General features: G+C 37.4%; 1 protein-coding gene across 1 annotated transcript in view; it reads left to right on the forward strand.

Moving 5' to 3' along the window:
* The window catches only part of LOC149209671 (E3 SUMO-protein ligase SIZ1-like), a 117,428-nt gene extending 98,258 nt beyond the window's left edge, over positions 1-19,170 (forward strand). Inside the window, 8 exon segments of the mRNA XM_089396459.1 lie at positions 13,879-14,043; positions 15,823-15,927; positions 16,042-16,122; positions 16,232-17,336; positions 17,339-17,460; positions 17,462-17,498; positions 17,584-17,799; positions 17,894-19,170. Of these exon segments, the coding sequence (XP_089252585.1) occupies positions 13,879-14,043; positions 15,823-15,927; positions 16,042-16,122; positions 16,232-17,336; positions 17,339-17,460; positions 17,462-17,498; positions 17,584-17,726 (1,758 nt within the window). The 3' untranslated portion in view covers positions 17,727-17,799; positions 17,894-19,170.
* Positions 19,171-19,610: the final 440 nt, after the last annotated feature.

The following is a 19,610-nucleotide window of genomic DNA, read 5'->3' on the forward strand; positions in this document are numbered from 1 at the left end:
CTTGTAGTTGATCATATCTTTCAAGCAAACCTTTTCCTTCTTGTGTGCCTAATTGTGCTATTATTGAGTTCATATATTGAAAAGCCTAGGCTACAAGTCTTTCTTTATAGGCCTCTTCATAGGTATGCTATTCCTTATCAAAAATAATTGAACCTTGTACTTAGTTACTTGATTAAACCTATCGAAGTTGATCCCTGTGACCTAGAATACCATTTAGGTGACATACACTGGGAACACTTGTGTGTGGTGAAATTCCACTAAAGAGCAGGAGTTGGAGTGCTAAGGTGATAGTGACATTGACCTCATTGTTGTGTCTTAGTTTGGATTTTGTCTTGTGAATCCTCTTGCAAGACCTGTTAGATTTTGAGGCAACAGTGTAGAAAATTATGTTTATGTTGTAGCCCACCCAGTTTCAGGTTTTTGCATGGTTTAATGCCCAAAACTCATCATAAACATGTGATTGTTATAACATGTAATTTTTGCATTTGACTTGAAACAGAAGTCTACTCTACCACATTTCACTTTTCAGCTAATACAAGAGAAAATAAAAGGCACACATACATGAATTTACACACTTGTTTTTGGTCTAATGACCCTGGGAAAACCCACAAGGGGAAAACTAATCTTCAAGGAGGATTTTATTTATTTCTTTATAAATTTCTTACAACAATTAAAACACAAGAAATCTCAACTTATATCTTTCCTTGAAGAAGCATCGCATAGGTTCTCTTTACACTAAATTTTGGATTGATATTTTTCACCCACAGTCAACTCTCCTTTAGTGGAAATTTTGACCCTCTTATCAACTCCTTCAACACTAGAAATAGACCACAATATGATCAACATTCTACTTAGGAACTCGAGTTTGTACATCAGGTAATACTCACCCCTGAAGCATGTATCTCCTTCCTTAACCACGAACTGAAACACATTCAAAACACTGGCCCATGAAACTTGTTGAATACACTTAGAACTGGCCCGAAAAATACACAAAACAGGGCCGAGAAGTTTGGGTTTGGTTGTGGTTGACTGAAGGAGAGTTTCTAGCTACCTGTACATTGGTTTTGGTAAGTTTCAGACCAGAAAATAACTCGACCTGTGAGCAAATGATTACTTGACCATTCTCCTTGAAAATCAACCTCTATTCTTGCCTCTAACTTGGCCTCCAAGAGATTCGATCTACTGTGGCATTGTTCCTTGTTCTCTACTGTAAGAATTCACATACAAATTCTCTTCCTCCTCTCAAGCTCCTCTCTTCTCCTCAATAGCTTCTCGTGAGAAATGAATGAGAGATTTTCTCCTTTTCCCTCTTTTGTCTCTCTAAAGTGGGGAAAACCCTAACCCTCAGATCTAATGGCTGAGATTAAATCTCAACTCATTAGATCAAGGGTGGAGATTAATCCCTCCCTCACGTGGTCCCCCTTTTGTTAATGAGCTTAGTACTTTTTAATGTTTTAGTACCATGGTCACTTTTTCTCTCATAAAGTCACTTTTAGAATATAAAAGTCACTTTAATAACATAAAGTACACTTAGTACTTTTCACATAAAGTCAGTTTTAGAAAGACGTGACTTTAATAATTAAAAGTACGTAGTACATGACTCATGAAAAGTACTTTAGCTCCTTGATATTAATAGACTCATAATATCACTTAGACAAAAGGTGATTAATGTGTCTCCATAGGCTAAAAGGATAAATGCCTAGGAAACACCTCCTTGGTACCCTTATTTTCAACCCTCCTTCTCACCAAAGGTATTTCTCACCACTTCCATCCTGTCTCTGAAGTATACATGCTTGCCCCTTGGCAATGACTTGGTGAGAATGTCTGCTACTTATTCATCAGTGAATATATATACTTGAGCTTCACAACTCCCCTATAGACCCAGTCTCTGATGAAGTGGTATCTGATCTCAATATGCTTTTACCAGTTATGAAATACTACATTCTCAGAGAGTTAAATACAAATTTGATTATTTGGTCTTAGCCTCTGACCAAATAATCCAAATAGCATCTTGCAAAGCCAAAGTGCCTCACAGCCTGCCTGACTAGCTGCCATATACTCTACCTCGGCACTGCTCAATGCCACTGACCTCTGTTTCTTGTTGAACCATGACACAACTACTGAGCCCAACGAGAAACAACTCTTGAAAGTACTCATCTTGTCACTATTGAAAAATGTGTAACTAGGTTCGATCTTCATAAGTATCAAATATATTTTTGATTCTTGTAAATTATAAAATCAAAGAAAAATTATTATTATTTTTTTGGAGCATGGGTTTCATGCTCAAGGTCTTTTATAGGTCAAACACCCATTGAGTGCTTCTAGGGTTTGTCCTAGGTCAAGAAGTCAAACGAGTCGTTATCATAAGTTGAAGATCCCACTGGGCACATAGTAACTTGTAAAGAAAATTATTTTTGTCTTTAAAAGTGTTGGAATACCCTCCAAGACCAAGTCGGCCTAAAGGAAGAGCCACAACCACCCTTGAAGTGCCTATAAATAGAGGAGGACTCGTCCTACTTGAAGGACACACACTCAACATTTATTCTAGCGAAAGAAGAGGAAGGAGAAGGCAACGAAGAAGAAGAAGAACGAAGAAGACTTATGTTTGGGCTAATTTTCTCTCACATGTGCTAAAGAGGATTAGGGTTTTTGCATTAGACCTAGGGCATCCATCTATAAGTTCGATCTTGGAGAAAAGGAGGCAAAGAGGTCAAGCAAAGGTCACCAAGGGTCTCTCTCAAGGGATCACTTGTAAAATATATGTCAATGAATAGGTGAGAAGTGACCTTGAAAACCCTTTCCCATGGATGGAGTGAAGAATGGAGCTTGCTTGCTCTTTAAGCAAGGGTTTTGGTCCACCAGGGATAAGGGGTGAGGATTGGAGGGTTGAGGGAGAAAGGATAGGCTTATGAACAAGTTTCTCAATCCCTATAATCCTTGGGAAACTTGGATTCCCAAATGGTCCTTGACAAATAATCTTTATTGAGAAGTGGGACTACACGGGGCCAAGTGGACCCATCCAGGTTCGAGGATGGAATGTATCAACCAATGATGTTCCTATCCCAGACAATGTGAGGGGAAAGGTACAAACCAGAATACTTGCTTCAAAAGGTTGGGGATGCTTAGGCACAGTTCGATCCTAGAGCTAGGGCTTGGGATTCCCGGAGATTCCACCGTTAGAATTGCCTCGAATTTGGAGGAGAGGGAGGGGACCAACCAAAGCAGTAGCCTATAGGAGATTGAATTTTTTTCTTGTGTCAATTCCAGGAAAATTGATGCCCTAGGTGACCTAATGGGGCTAGACTTGGGGAAAAAGGGGGTTAAAATGATCACCCTTTTTGAGGGATCAATGCCTAGTTCAATGGGGGATATGGAGTAAAGGGTAATGATGAGTAAGAACTTGGTTTCTTAATCAAGTAAGCTCGAAAAGTCAACTTCGTCCAATGTTGAGAGAAAAGAAAAGTGACCTTCAAGCATTTATACTTCAAAGCGAATGATGCAAGATTCTAGAGATAAATAAATGTCTAGGACATTTCATTCATATAACATTGGCCCATACATTAAATTAGCTAAAAGTTAAAACATGCTCAATTCCACATTTCAATAATGCAACAACTAGCCCTAATTTTAGCAGTATGTAGCAACAAGAATAATACCATTAAAATTTACTTACAACGTTATATAGTATATCTAACTAGCATTTCGATTGCACAAGAATAATACCATTAAAATTTACTTACAACGTTATATAGTATATCTAACCAGCATTTCGATTGCTCAATAAAGCTCCAAGACAAGAGAAATAACCCAAATCCATACATCAAAATTCATCCATCTCCAAAAAATATTCACCAAGGAAAGAGTGTGAAATTCTCTATGATTCGAGAGATCCCCTAATGATAAAATAATGTGCAAGTAAAACCCTTATTGGTGACAAGCCCACCAAACTAGTTCACAAGTGTAAAAATAATTCTACAAGGGGCCAAAGAATAATATGTACATGTCGTGGGGCCCTCCAAAGGCCTAATAATGTCTTGAAGTGCCATACTGAGGAATAAATTCCTCTTAATATGATGGACAAGGGGGTGGCCCCTTGTTCTCCAAGTAGTAGACATGTGTTGCTCGCAGTGGGTTTGAGGGTCCCCTTATTCTCCAAGTAGTAGACCTGTGGTGCTCCCAGTGGGTTTGAGGGCACATAAATGACCCCGTGGGTCTCCATATGAATCGAAGATGCCTGTAGATCCTTTGCAAGGGTCCAAGTTGTGGAATGATGCTGCCATGACATCATACAAGTCCTGGGACACTTGCCAAGAGTGTGGGGCTCTTGTGGGGGCATGTTGGGCATAATGTACCAAGCATATCACCATCATCTCAAAAGTGGATCTCTAGTAGTCTTTGAGCATCGATGAAGATCTGTGGAGTGTTGTCTGCTGTTGTGGAGGCCAATGGCTCTCTATGCACACCCTATATGTACCAATGTGGACCTCTGGGGGTTAGGATCCTGTATAGGGAGTCCAAACCCAAATGGAAACCACCTGTAATCATGCATAAGATCCAATGCGCCCCCTAGGCCTCCAGTACAACCAATCATTAAAATAATCAGGTTAAAGAGTTTACAAATCATGGATAACAAAGTGGGCACTTCATAATGGCATGCCATTCCGTAATGGGCTTTGGCATGTGTTAGTGTCTCCAAGCTCCAAATGGGGTTAACCAAGTACCTTATTAGGTGGTTTCAACCCTTAAAGGGAATAATATGTCCAAGGTACGTCCCTCTAATGGGTGTGGTAAGTGATAAATAAGTGGAATGGAATAGGGAATGAGAGGGGCAATCCTGGGCCACATATTGGGGTACAGTGGTAGCTATATAAGGGGAAGCCCACACTTGGGTATGTAATGTGTAGGAGGGAGAAATCGTGGTACATGAGGTGCCCCGACCTTGATTTTTCCACCCTTCTTTATATGCCTTTTGCCTTTTATGAATTTTCTTTAATTAACTGCTCAGGGCTCAAAGGACAAGAGCATGATGTGTAAGATATAGCAGTGATTACCCCCTTTTAGGTAGGGCAGTTCATTGCCCTCCAGGGGTTGGGACAATCATGGGTTCCTAAATGATAAAGGAGGCTCATCTAGGGCCTATGGAACCAGGGTGATGACCATGGATTGGGGTAGACCTCATGTATTGGATTTTGCCCACGTGCTAATTATTTTGTCCCGATCATCTTTTGCATTTTGTGGTACAATTTCCTATTAAATGTGGCCAACTATGCTTCTTTCTTTTTCTTTTAGCTGCTTCAACCTCTGTGACATCATTCCAGGCCTGACCCAAGGTGGGGGCAAGGGGATAGGGAGGCTGGCCCTATGTGGACCCAGAATGGAAATGTGGACCTAGGTGGGAGAAATGATGAATGGGGTATAGTGAGTGGAAAGGAAGTAATATATGCAGATAAAGGAGCGGGACCATGCACCCAAAGTCGGGGTTTCCCAAGTAGTACCACCCTAGAACCAAATGGTCAATAAAAGAGATCCCATGGGACTAAGATCCAAGGATAACATCCAAAAGAGATCAAGGGGAGAAGAGCACAAACTAAGCCAACCCTTTCCGCCAAATCCCACCATCAATCCATTCCCAGAAATATCCATGATAAGTACACCCAATACTCAACTACCAAATGACAAGACATACCTTTAGATTCGGGAGGTCCACCTTCAAACATACGATCAATATAGGTGGGTGAGGGACCACATGGCTAGCTCAGGTGGCATAGAAATGGCACAACTAGCTAGTAGGAGGCTGTAAAGGGCTGTTGGTTGCTGGTTGAGGTTCATCATGGAGAAAAATTTCTCCTGTGGATATCACCTACGAAGTGGTGGGTAACATGCTTGTCACACTCTTTTTCCCTTGCAACAACTTCAGATCCAATCACTTGATGATCTGCATTCAATAGGTCAAATGCACTTCTATTTATAGTCTTCTTCAAGGTGGTGGTTTCCCTTTATGAGGCCGACTTGATGTGGAAGGCAGGTCGACTTGGTGGAGGAGGCTAGTCTTACAAAATTTGACTCTTTTACAATTTTACAAAGCCCAAGAAGGGTCTATAATCTTATGACTTGGACAAGGACTTATGACTCAACCCTAGAAGCCTTCAATGGCGGTGTTTGACCTAGAAACAAATAAACATAGCATGAAACCCATGCTTAATTATAATTTTTCTTTTTATAAATAAATTCTCTTTTTCTTTCTTTTGACAAATACATTACATCATGATTCAAATACAATTATGAAGAGTGACACTAGTTACATTCTTCAACATGTCCCAAAAACAATTCATCCACATATAGAACTAGAATGTTGTCACCAACCATAATGAAATATAGATTAGCATCACTCTTCTAGAAACCCATCTGCTGCGAGTAGGCATCTATCATCTCATACCATGCCCTTGGCGCCTGCTCCAGTCCATACAAAGCTTTCTTAAGCCTGCATGCACGAGACTCCCTTCATGCACCTCAAAGCCCTGTGGCTGCTCAATGTACACCTTGTCCTGTATAGCACCATTGTGAAAGGTGGTCTTCAAACCCATCTGGTGAATCCTCCAACCCATCTCAGTTGCTATAGATATGACTGCTCTAATTGAAGTGTAATGAGAAACCAGAGCAAAGGTCTCCTCATAGTCAACTCCCTCTATTGGAAATACTTAGAGGGGTGAATCAATATCTCCCTTATTTTTTACAATTGGTTAGTTTTCTTAAACAGTCAGAGCATCAGATTAGAACATAAATTCTTTTATACATCACATCAAAAGATCAGTACACAGGATATATCGACTCAACAAGTGCTTGATTATGTATGATGCACATACAAATTTACCAGATGAATCCGGAAGGAAGTACAAGACTCCCCAATAGGTTTTACCAACAAGCTGGAAGGAAGCAAATGCTCCCTGAATGGGTTTGGGCTCCCATACCAGGGATAATGGTCCAAGTTTCCAAATACAATCAAGATGCAGCCTTTGCTGCTGCACTTCACCGCGACTGTTGTCCACTGCTGCCACTGCTTCCCTTGCTGCCACTGATTCCACTGCTGTCACAGTTGTTCCAACTGTCTATTACTCTGTTCACGGCTGCCACACACACTGTCACAATGGCCATATACACTGTCATCACTGTCAATATCACTCCCACATCCAACTCACTTTATGCTCAAACATTACACCATCGCTCACTGTCATACTGACACAACAACATCACTGTTAAAGCATCACTTGCTAAGGGAACACTGTCAAAACATCAATACAAAGGTTATTGCTATTGCCATTCATCGAGGTCAAGATCAAGGTCAGTATTCCTGTTAAGTAGATCCACTGTCACAGTATCTCATTATCACTGTCATCACAAAGTTTACTGCCATACCTTTCTGTCATAAATCATTCACAACTTTTAGCCATACATCAAGAGTTTCTGCTGTCTAAGAATAAGTATTACTGTCACATAGAAAAGCCTCATTCATACCTCAATGCCATGCATTTATATTACTGTCATCAGGCCAAACACATCTATACTTTTTCAGCCATCAAAGGTCTTCACTGACAGAGGATTAACCCATGGAACAAGATTGCTCTGATACAAGGTTTCTTCAATATATAAGATTATTACCATACCAGGACGAAAAAAATGAATCTGTCACAATTATATCACAGGTCATTGTTATAAATAGTTTAGAGTCAAGCCTTCTAGTTACTATTAGAGTGTACTGCCATCATGATAGTGTCATCACTGGTCATGACTGTCACTAATGTCATTACAGTCATGTAGGTCATTGTCTCATTGTATCACTGTTTAGCAACATAGGTATCATTATCACTAACACCTGCACATCAACCCTACAGTAATATAACAAGACCATGTGCTCACAACAATAAAATGCCCCTGCAACAACATGTCCAATATGATTGTAAGAACACACAATGGTAATAGCATTGCAGGCCTTCAGAACTAATTGCAAATCTCAGAGGTGCAATACAAGCCTCAAGAATATACAGGGATACAATGTGTGCTTCAGAAATATGGTTGTAAATTGATGGGAGCCAGCAAGCATAAGTATAAACCACAGACCAAGTGTGTGATGTGTACAACAGATATTGCGATGTCATATAATCAACAGAAGTGTGAGTCACAACAAAGATGCTATGTCATTGTTTACAGTCAACTAAGGTGCGATGTCACAACAGAGATGCCCTGTCACTGAGCATGGTCAATAGAGATGTGAGCCTGGATCAACTTCAGTGGTTTGGTCCTTCAAGGGTTCAATGCAGTGTAGATCCACCTGCGTTCACACCAGAAATTTAGACCAATCTTTATGTTCTTATTGCTTCCAGAATTTGATCACAGGACTGTAAAATAACATTCTGGAACTATGCTTGTAGTCCCTTCCGACAATTTCACTGAGTGGCCATGTAGGGTATCCACCAGTAAAATGCCGAAAAAAAAGAGGTCCTGTGCAAAAACTGACTGTGGCTTTATTCCAGAACTGACTTGCACCCACTGCCTTCAATTTTTCTCCAGAATCATAGAGGAATAGTAGGGCTACAAAGGATTGGTCAACAAAGCCGCTGGTATAGACCACCGATATGCCTCAGGTTCGATATGTGATTGGTCAACAAAGCCAGGTATCGTCCTCACAAACGATTGCCTTAGGTATTTGTCCTTGCAATGCTTCAGATCTGCAACATAAGATCAAAAACACCAACTAGTTCCCATACAGAGATAAGCAATCAAAAATCCTTTGTCAAGCCCAAAACCAAACCAAAACTCTTATCCCAATGCTGCTCCACCAGACTTTGATCTTTTTCTGAAATATTGCTAGCCGAAGGAATATATCAGAGAAATCGGAACACACCTGCATCATTTGAGAGAATGCTGTCTTCATATAGATTTAGAGACCAATTGGATAAGCCAGCCAACTTCCACCTCTTGGATGAAATACAAATTAAAATTTGAATTTTGCCCCAACATTAGGATGGACTTGTAAAGTCCTTTGTTTGGTGATGGCCGTTCTTTTGTATACAATGTTGATTTTATAGCATCAGAAGGTCTTCCACATAGGCTTGGTGCCTTAGCATGTGGAATTGAAGTCCTCTTTAGGTAGTTGTTCGAGAGGAGCAACTAATATGGTCTCCTTCCTATGTTTTAACTCAGGAAGAGTACATTGATTAATTAATTGTGTAATATAGAATTTGGGCTAATCTTTTTATAAGGATGAATAATTAATTATTTAAGTCACTTAGATCTAATCTCCATCTCTAGCTCTCAATTACTTTGGAGATTAGTGGTTTGGCCTATGGAGAATTATAAAGGCAGCCTAAGGGAGAAGACGAAGACACAACACAAGCAAGAAAGAAATTCACAAAAAGATTTTCTAAATAATTTGCAAGAATAATATTGCAGATTTGTTTTGAGAGATTCACAGGGGCTGAGGAAGAAGGAAAAAGACAGTAGGAGAATTTTTTTGTAGCTGAATAAATTAGCAAGGACCCACACAATTGAGCATTAGGGGAATTTTGAGGTCTAACATTGGCCTCAAAACAAATAATGTACTATCAAAATCCACTTTATAAGAACCAATTAGAATTCAGAATATGACATCATCATCCCCAGGTGACGTGGGGTAGGAGGGCGTTTCCGTATGGAAACGAGTACGAAACGCTGAAACGCGTTTGGTACGGCCCTGAAACGCGTTTCAGGCCGTACTGCCACGTTTCACAAAACTGAAACGTGTCCAGGACGGCCTGAAATGCGTTTCAGCGCTGTACGACCCACGTTTCAGCGTTTACTTGTGTTTTTTTATTTTATTTTTTTATTTGTTTTCTAATCTATTCTTACGTTAGCCTAGTGACTTCTAGTTGCTTCCAGATGCCTGTCTAAAGTTATAAAAGTGAACTTTTACCCTAGTGTTGATATGCAGTTCATGGTAATGTTAAATTCTTAAAGTAAAAGGATGAAAATGAAAAATACCATTTTCATCCTTTTACTTAAATTTTTAACATTACCATGAAATGACTCAGGATGTTTGAGAGTGGTTTCGCCTTCATTGGATTTCATATGGAAAAAGTAGAATTTTAGATCTCACTTAAAATCCAACAGACTTATCTGTTTTTTAGGATTTCAGGATTGGGGGGATTGCAATGTTTCCATTGGATTTTATCATGTACTAGGGTATGGAACTTGTATTTAGTCGAGAGAACAAAGCCCTCTATGCAGGGGAGACTCCCAATAATCAAGAAATGTAGGGTACTAGGGTATGAAACTTGTATTTAATCAAGAGCACTAAGGTCATTCGACTATATAGGAGGAGACTCCCAATCAAGCATGAGACAAAAAATTAGAAATTTCTCATGGCTGATTTTGGATATTTCTATTTTCATTATGTGATTATTCATGAGTAAATGTGATGTAAATTTAGATACTTATAGTTTATGCATTGACAATTGACAATTTTATCATAATGTAATAAATTAGAATGTATCATATATGCTTTATGATTGCACATATTTCTTAAATGTCCTAATATATATATATATATATATTCACGTTTCCCCGTTTCCGAAATTTGGGGAGGTCGCGTTTTGTATCGCTTCCCATTTCGGAAACTCGTACCCGTTTCCCCGTTTCGTGCAACCTTGCCTGGGGATGACTTGGCATTGTTTGAGTTAAAGAAAATGAGTTGTCACTTTCTAAATGGTAGATAGAAACCTAGAGTTAACCATGGTAATATTAGTATTATGCCCTTTCTCATTTTTCTAATAAAATAATATTAATGTCCTTTCATTCTGTTTGGAAAAAGCAATGATTGTACTTTAATAAGATCTCTATATATTCACTTTTCTCATGTTTCAATTTTTTTATTATTAATTCATAATTACATTTTCCTTATTTATTGTGTACCATATTTAAAAAATAAAAATATTTCCTTTTACTTTTATTTAAAACTAATTCATAAATAATTTTTTCTCATATGATATTTCTGGATTTTATTATTTTTAATTATCATATTTAATATTAAACAATTTTCTATAAAAAAAATCATACTTTAAATCATCATTTTCTTAAATCATGCCTCAGTAAAATAAATAGCTTTATTTACAACAATTTAATTAATTGTAGATAATTTTATTTCCAAAATTTTAATTTAATAATTTAATTTAACTCTCTCTCTCTCTCTATCTCTCTCTCTATATATACCTCTCTCTCTATATATCTCTCTCTCTATATATATATCTCTCTCTCTATATATATAGAGAGAGAGAGAGATCATAAAGTAAACTTGAACATCTAAGAATTAATAATAAAAAATTAAAAAAAAGGGTTCTAATATTTCAATATATATAAATCTTATACCTACTCATAAATATAAATATATTTTTAAATATAGTTCTCTCAAGTAAGAACCAGTACATCCTAGGCCCTCTTGCACATCATCATGTGCATGGTCAACAAGGTCACAATTCCTCTTGCAGTGGAAATTACTTAGCATGGGGGTGTAGTTTGCCAAAACACGGACAGCTTGTTCTGTACGTGTACGGGAAAGATGCTTTCTAGTGCGCATTAATGTAGCAAGGAATTGTGTATTTCATTTTCTAGCTGTTATTATAATAAATAGGCTAGCCAGCTAAACGGATAAAGGCAAGAGATTTCATTGTATGAAAGATTATGGTTATATTATATTATATATTACTTATATATAATATTATTTAAATTAATCTAAATGTTATACAATATATATTATATTATTTCTTTTTAAATATATTGTAAATCAATTCAACTCCACATGTAATATAAAACTAATACATAATATAATATACTTAATACTACAATTATTATGTTATAGTATTTTATTTTTATATAGTATCTTAATTACATGTTATAATATAGTTAAATAATGCAATTTTTAATTAGTAATATATAAATAATAATTCATGAATTTATATTTATAATTTATTTCAAGTTATCGAAATAAAAAGGACAATGATAATGACTTTTTCTTGAAAAGCTCACTTACTCACTACAATAGATTTTTTTTTATTAATTTTACTTTTGTACAATATTTTCAATTGAATTTAACCATGGTTACATGAGTTGTAGTGTAAAAATTGAAGCAAATTCATAAATCTTATTCTATTATTTTCCTTAGGAGGCTCATTTTAGACCTCGAGATTCCCCTAATGAAAAGGAATGGTGTTTTTGTTGCTGTGCATGGGCTTGAGGAGGCTGAGTGGGTTGCTGATTTTGCTGGAAGAATTTATCCCAGTTTTTGTTGTAATTTCCTTGTAAATTCTGAGGGCCATTTTCCTTGGTTAGGGAGCCCATGATTTCTCTGAAAAATAAAGTTATGAGAAGTTGGAGGATTAATTTGTGTTGTCTTGTCTGATTTTTCTAGGTTATTTTCTGAAATATTTTCTGCTGCTATTTGCTAAGTTAAAGTGCCGGTGAATTTTCTGTTTGTGGTTTTCGGAGTTTATTTACTCTAAAAAAACCATTTATTGGGTAAAATAATTTCCAAGGGTAAGATCACTACATGAGACATTAAATCTGAGTCTGGCACTTGCAAAATTAACAATGGTGCCTTTTTATGGATTTCGCATTGCTTGTGGATCTCGGTGTTGTTTGTGCTGAGGAAATCAGGTGTAAGTTTGGTTTTAATCAGGACGTTCGAACAGCAAAACCTCATGCGACATGTTTTGCAGCATCCCAAAAATGCAAAACCCATCAAAACATTTCACACGTGTGGGGGACACTTAGGTGTTGTCCCTTGAAATCTGGGATTTTGAGGGTACTCCCCTGAAATTAACTTGGATATTTTATAAAAAAACAAAAGAAAACCCAAAAACGTAAAACTCCAACATAAATTGTCTCACTTGATCAAACTTTTCATGATGAAAAACAATTAAATGTATAATTTATGTTTTCATTTCTTTAGTTTATGATGTTAGAGATAGAGTTCCCTATGCAAGTCGTACCCAATGTCCCCTATGATATATGCTAAATCCTGGCGGGTGTCCCCACGTCCCCCAGGTGGGTTTCCCCACTCTCGTGTCCCCACATCCCAGAAACGTTGTGGACATTGGATTTTTATCGAATTTCATTTGCGACACATCGAAACATGAATGTGAACCAGGGGACTTAGCTTGTATGCTAGCTGATTTGAGAACAATAAAAAAATTGTGCATAGAATCTTGAGCCTTCAGCCAGACTTAGATTGGAGAGTTAGCATTAAGCTTAAGATTTCCTTATTCAGCCCAATACATATACGTTCAGGATTATTGAAGACTAAAATATAGGTCAACACAAACCATTCTTACATTTTACTGTGCTCTTTAATGCTCCCATGTACCATGATTCCAATTGTCCATTTTCAGAGGAATCTAATAGGCTTTCATCAGTAGTATTTCAAGTTTCCTTTTCATAGGATTAAAATGGAGCAATATCAAAATCACGATGATTCCAATTTAATTATTGATGTTTGGTCACCTGTTTATTTAATCACTTGTAATGCTTGGAGGGATGGCGTATAGCACAATTCGTTATTTGAATGATGAAAAATATCACTTTGAAAACAATTTTCTATATAAGATTCTCAACATTTCTAAGGTGGTCTTCTGTAGTGCTTTGCTTTCAAATAAATTGTTTTATAATTCTTGTTTGTTTGATCACATTATGAGAATTAAACTAATGTCTTGAAGTGCAAAAATCTTAAACTGGGGAAAGCTCTTTTCTCTATGGTTTCTTGTTTTTTATTAAATGAGATTCTACATATGCCACCTTTAAAAAAGTTCTTGCATTACATTCAGTCCATTTTAACATCCAGAAAATAAATTGCAGGTCCTGAACCTTATCCCTAATCAGTCGGAAGGGGAGCCTTTTGAAGAAGCCCTTGCTCGTGTTTGCCGTTGTGTTGGTGGTGGTGGATCTCTAGAAAATGCAGACGATAGTGACAATGACTTAGAAGTTGTAGCAGAGTCAGTAACAGTGAATCTACGGTGCCCTGTAAGTAACTAAATTAAAGTTGTACTTTTCAAGGTTTTATGTTCTGCCTGTGGTTTTTAAAAAACTTGGTGAAACTTGAAATATTTCTTTTAATACTATTATTATTATCTGGGGCATTCTATATATGATTTTGTTTATTTCCTTAACAAAGTGCATTTAGAAGTAACCTTCTGACATCTATGAGGGAAATCTGGAAACCTTTTCTGGTTAACTACTCTCGTCAAAGTAAATCAGTTTATAATAATTTTACAATGGACTGAATATATAAACATATAGTTGTGCCCCATGCTTTTGTCATTTCAGCTCATGATTATCCCTTCAAATATTTTTAGTATTTACATGATGTTATTTGAGAAACCTAGTGGTTACTGCTAATTATTGTATGTTGTAGAGAATTTTATTTACCCTTAGGAAGTATCTTGAAAATTGAGAATTATTTAAGGATTCCAAGACCCGATGCTGCTGAAGAGGATGTCAAACACAACCATGGAGAGTGCATCCTTTTGTAACAACACTGATATACTATAAAATAAACTCTTCAAATATTATTAAAGAATAAATAAGTTTGTGTTTACCTTTGCCAACTTTAGTGTGCACTTGAAGCATGCTTCTAATCTTTATTTTCTTAAATCTTTTGATGCTTTAAAGGTTACTTGTTATTCGTTCAGATTCATCTTTGATTACTTGTGTGCTGTCATAATCTTATTTTAGACTTTCCTTAAAAACTTGCTCTTTGAAATTTGATGAATTTTTCTACAAGAGCACAGTAGAATACTATTTTCTGCCAGATAATTATTTCCTAATGATTTTCACACAGTATTCTTATGCCACCGATATCATTGAGCAATTACACTTTAGAAAATAGCAACAGTAAATGCAGCGGAAACAGTAAAGATCATAGAAAGACAGCCATGCACAATAGAAATAATATTTTTACCTTGGGAAACCCAACCTTGGGAGAAAACCCATCAACTTTTCTTGGGAGAAATTATTCTTCAGAAAGGTTTAAAAATCAATAGTTTGTCTAGAAATCTGAGCTAAGTACAAGTCCAAATGCCAGTCAAAATCTGGTAAAAGTAGCAGCAAGTCAACGCTGGTCAAACCAGCCAAAATGCATAGAAGTCAATGCTCGTCAAATGGTCAGCCTGCAGTCAAAATTTGGCCCTGCAGTCAACTGTGGTTAAATTCTTGTGGTCAAAAGTCTGCACCCTGTGGTCAACTGCAGTTTGGTCAAATCTGGTGAAACAAGGCCCAAAAGACAGCTCAGTCAACTTGGGTCAAACTTGGTCAAACAGAAGAAGAATCAGCTTGGTCAAACAGTCAACTTGTTTACCTTTTCTCCACATGTGCAGTTGTCCAAGATGTCAGAAAGATAGAAGAAACTTGCTCAGTGGTGAAAATGAGATGTCACATCATCTGTATATATACATGTTGAATGGAGGTAAATTAACCAAAAGGGACACCCCCTTGCATAAGCGGGATAGACTTGACTTCCTGAGCCTACATGATACTCCAAAAATAAATTTTATTTGAATTCTTTCTTCGTAATTCTTCAAATCCGACTTAGGCATGTGGGAATACCTCCCGGTGCTACAAAAATCAACAAAATTATTTATTTTGAGGAAGCATTCTTGACATCTGTGATTAATGCTTTGGTCAAAAACATTTACTTATAGATGAATTTACTTTTGTGCTATTATTTCCTTCTGTTTGGCAGTCTATTGCAGATGCTTTTTGGTATTTTGAACATGATTCTGATGTACTGGTGCTTTTTTCCAGATGAGTGGAACTCGTATAAAAATAGCTGGGAGATTCAAACCATGTATTCATATGGGTTGTTTTGACCTAGAATCTTTTGTAGAACTTAGCCAACGTACTAGAAAGGTTAGCTGGCATGAAATATTCACACTTTTTAAAACCATTTCTCCAACTATTTGCTATTTAAATTTTCATTTGCTTTTAAATAAGAAATGAAAGTTTCTTTATTTGCGCATGCAGTGGCAGTGTCCTATGTGCAAGGAGAATTATTCAGTGGACAGCATCATAATCGATCCATATTTCAACCTTATTACTACTTTTGTAAGTCATTTGTTTCATGTTTTTGGTGGGAGTAGGTTAATACAAGGGGCACCCTAAAGATATTTCGATCTCTAATATGTCAAAACTTTATGATTATCTAATATGGCAGATGAAAAACTACTCTAAGGACGTAACTGAAGTTGAGGTGAAACCAGATGCTTCTTGGTATCCAAAGGTTGAAGGTTATGCCAGTCTCCGTGAGCATTGGCATCAGCCAGATAGATCAATCATTATTGTAGACAGGGAGGTTACACATCAACAGGGAAACTTGAACCAAGTTAAATGTGAGGGTATATTTGAAAGTCAGTTGCCTTTAAAAATTGGAATAAAGAGGAATCGAGATGGTAATTGGGAACTAAGTGGTGCTATCCCATCCTCTACTGCAAATACTATGTCTCGAAAAAAGAGGAATGTAAAAATGGTGCCACCAGTAAGCAATAGCGCAACTGATACAAATGGAGATGATGAAGATCCAAGTGTCAACCAAGAAGGAAGTGAGAACCTTGATTTTTCAGCAAATGATGCTGGGTTTGACTCTCCATTCTTGGGATGCAATCAGACTTTACAGACAACTGCCAACCATGTTGGTACTGAACTTGCAAAGAATTCTGAAGTGATAGTTCTTAGTGATTCAGAGGAAGAGAATCCAGATGATGTAAACATTGGTTCATCTACTGTTTCAGCTTTTGCTGGTTCAGATACTTTTGGTCAAGGCATATCAGTACCACTGAATTCTCATGAAGATTTGCAGGAGGCATCACAGATTGATTGCAATGGCATTCCCTTCATTCCTCCTAATTCAGCTCCACCTATTGGTTCCTTTTCTGAAGTGATTCCACCCCAACATAACATCAACTCTCCACTTGGTTTTCTTGGTGCTAGTAGTGGTGAGTTCAGTGAGTTCAATTTGTCAAATTGGTCCCCACATCCTCAGAATGCACCGTTCCGTTTCTTTGGTACAAATACGGATGTTTCAGATAGCTCACAATGTGCATCTGTCGTACGGCCCACTCCTGTCAATATGTATGGTTTATTGGCTTCACAGCTGTAGGAGAACACAAGGGTGGGACCAACAATCCCTGACAACAGCCGTTCGTTAGATTCTTCCCTGTGTTCCTTAAGTACAGAATGGAATGGTGATTTGAAAGATGCCCCTATACAGTTCTTTCCTCCATCCCAGCCTGCACAAGCATATGTTCAAACTGATTATGGAGACCTGTAATCACATGTGATGATGTACAGACTAATTGGATTTCACTCAGTTTATGTAGCAGTAACAACTTGGGTAAGCCAGGTTTTAAGGAACCTGCTGCAGGAACACAGTGTAGACAATATCGTCTGCACCTGGGGAGATGGACTCCACTCATTAGCTATAGGTATACAAGGTCAAGGCATTGTATCTTCTATTCCTGAGTTGATCAAAGTAGACTGGAAAACTACTTCCTGATTAACAGTGTGCAGCTTCTGTACTTATGAAAATGAGTGACAATAGAACTGACGGAGCTTCAGGGGATAACCAAGGTTCTGATAGCCCATTACGTCATCAACGTGTTAGATCAGTTAGGCCTCGTTTGTATCTTTCTGTGGATTCAGATTCTGATTAGGTGGCATATTTAGCATCAACTCTGCTGCTGGTGTTGCATGTCCATCGAGAGTTTCCGGCTATTAACTATCCAGGTTTTTATTTTATGATTTATGTTGAAAAATTACACTTTTTATGGTGTTTGTAATTGTATGTACGAGGGATAACCAAGTTTTAGTGCAACAACAGGTGCTGAAAAACTCTTGCAGCAATGGATGTTAGCCTTTTGTTGGTTAAAGATAGTATGACGGACTCGATGTATGATGGACTTGATGCCGCAATGCAAGTGCTGCAGGGACAACATTTCTCAGGTTTTATTTTTCTTGGTGAGTTTTGGGCTCTAGACAGCGATGATGTTTTATAAGTCTATATGAGCATTGTCGACAAGCATGAGAGAACTCCTATCTCAGGACACGAGTTGCTTTTCCTAACTTGATAATGAAAGCATTTTTTTATTATCATGCTTATTGTTCCCTATAAGTGGGACTTTGAACACAAAGCCAACTCTCAATAAACCTTATTCAAGGGTCCTGTTTCAAGAGATGTATTTATCCAAATAGTATATACTTTGACTGGAGAATACAGCTGGTTAAATGGTTAGGCTCTTGGGGGGTTTATGAAGCTACTGGCAAATTTATTACCCGTTGAGATATGCTCGGGCATTGGAACTATGTCTAGGATCCAGTGCCCATGGCCGCTATACCCATGGAAGTTGGCCTTTGCTATTCTAATGATCCCATGTATTCGTTATCTTTCACGTAGAAGGATGTTCTGCAACAACGTTTTTTTCATATGTATCCCGATTCCAGAGCCTTAATAGCTGGGTGCATTTACACCTAGGCTAACGTTGGTGTGGAACCATTTTGCAAAAGCAAATTTGCCCAAAGTACTGCTATTTCCAATAGGTTTTCACTGAAAAGTCCAGCTGGTTAAAGGTTAGGCTCTTGGGGGGGTGATGAAAACTAGTAACAAAATTATTACCCTTTAGGCATGCTTGGGCCGTGGATTTATGGAGAGATTCCAATCTCATGGACACCAGTGCCATCATAATTTGGCTTCTGCTTTTTTAGTGAATTTATACCTATGTACCTTTAATGTACAAGGATGTTTATGCGACAACTTTTTTTCCTTATGCATCCCGTGGCCTTAATAGCTTGGGTGCAATTACAGCTAAGGCTGACATTGGTGTGGGAAAAACCGTTTCTCAATAACGGTCTATTGTTTTTGGCTTCATATGGGTTGCTTATTGGTCCTGCAATATTATGGTTGGTTGTATTTTCATGTCTAATGCCGATGTAAAGCTGATGGAATTTCTGATCAAGTCTTCTTTGTTAACAGGTTTTAAGATATTTCTTTGAACTGATTTTGCGGCTACGGCTTAAAGTATATTGTAAATCCAATCTTGAAAGAGTACCAAGAGGATCCAAAATGTATGTACCACATGCTCAAACAGTGATTGCGCTAAATTGTATATTGTTCATTGGTGTAGTTTAAGCTTATGCAATAGCTGTGTCTATTTTATATGGCTTATATTTGGGGGGTTTCTTGATTGGAATCTTGCCATTAGATTTTCACGGTATGTTGTACCATCAGAACCATTCTGTTTAATTCCTCCTGTCATTCACCACCAACAAACACCAATTTCATTGGATTTTCTTTTGAAAGCCTGTACTGACATGCAGGAATGGCTTCTATAGTCGAATGTATGAGCCACTGTTTACATTATCTGTACCATTTATTTTGTGGCAATGAAAATCATTGTCACGAGCTATATTGTTCAATATTGAGCATTGTACTTAAACCTCATTGTCAGTGAAAAACAAATTTTCACGAGATATATTGTTCAATATTAAGCGTTGTACTTAAATCTCAATCAGTGAAAAACAATTTTTCCTTTATACGATAA

The sequence above is a fragment of the Pinus tabuliformis genome, chromosome 1_2 (assembly GCF_031772625.1).
Source record: "Pinus tabuliformis cultivar Carrire ecotype Pingquan chromosome 1_2, CPIR1, whole genome shotgun sequence".
Classification (NCBI taxonomy): Eukaryota; Viridiplantae; Streptophyta; class Pinopsida; order Pinales; family Pinaceae; genus Pinus; species Pinus tabuliformis.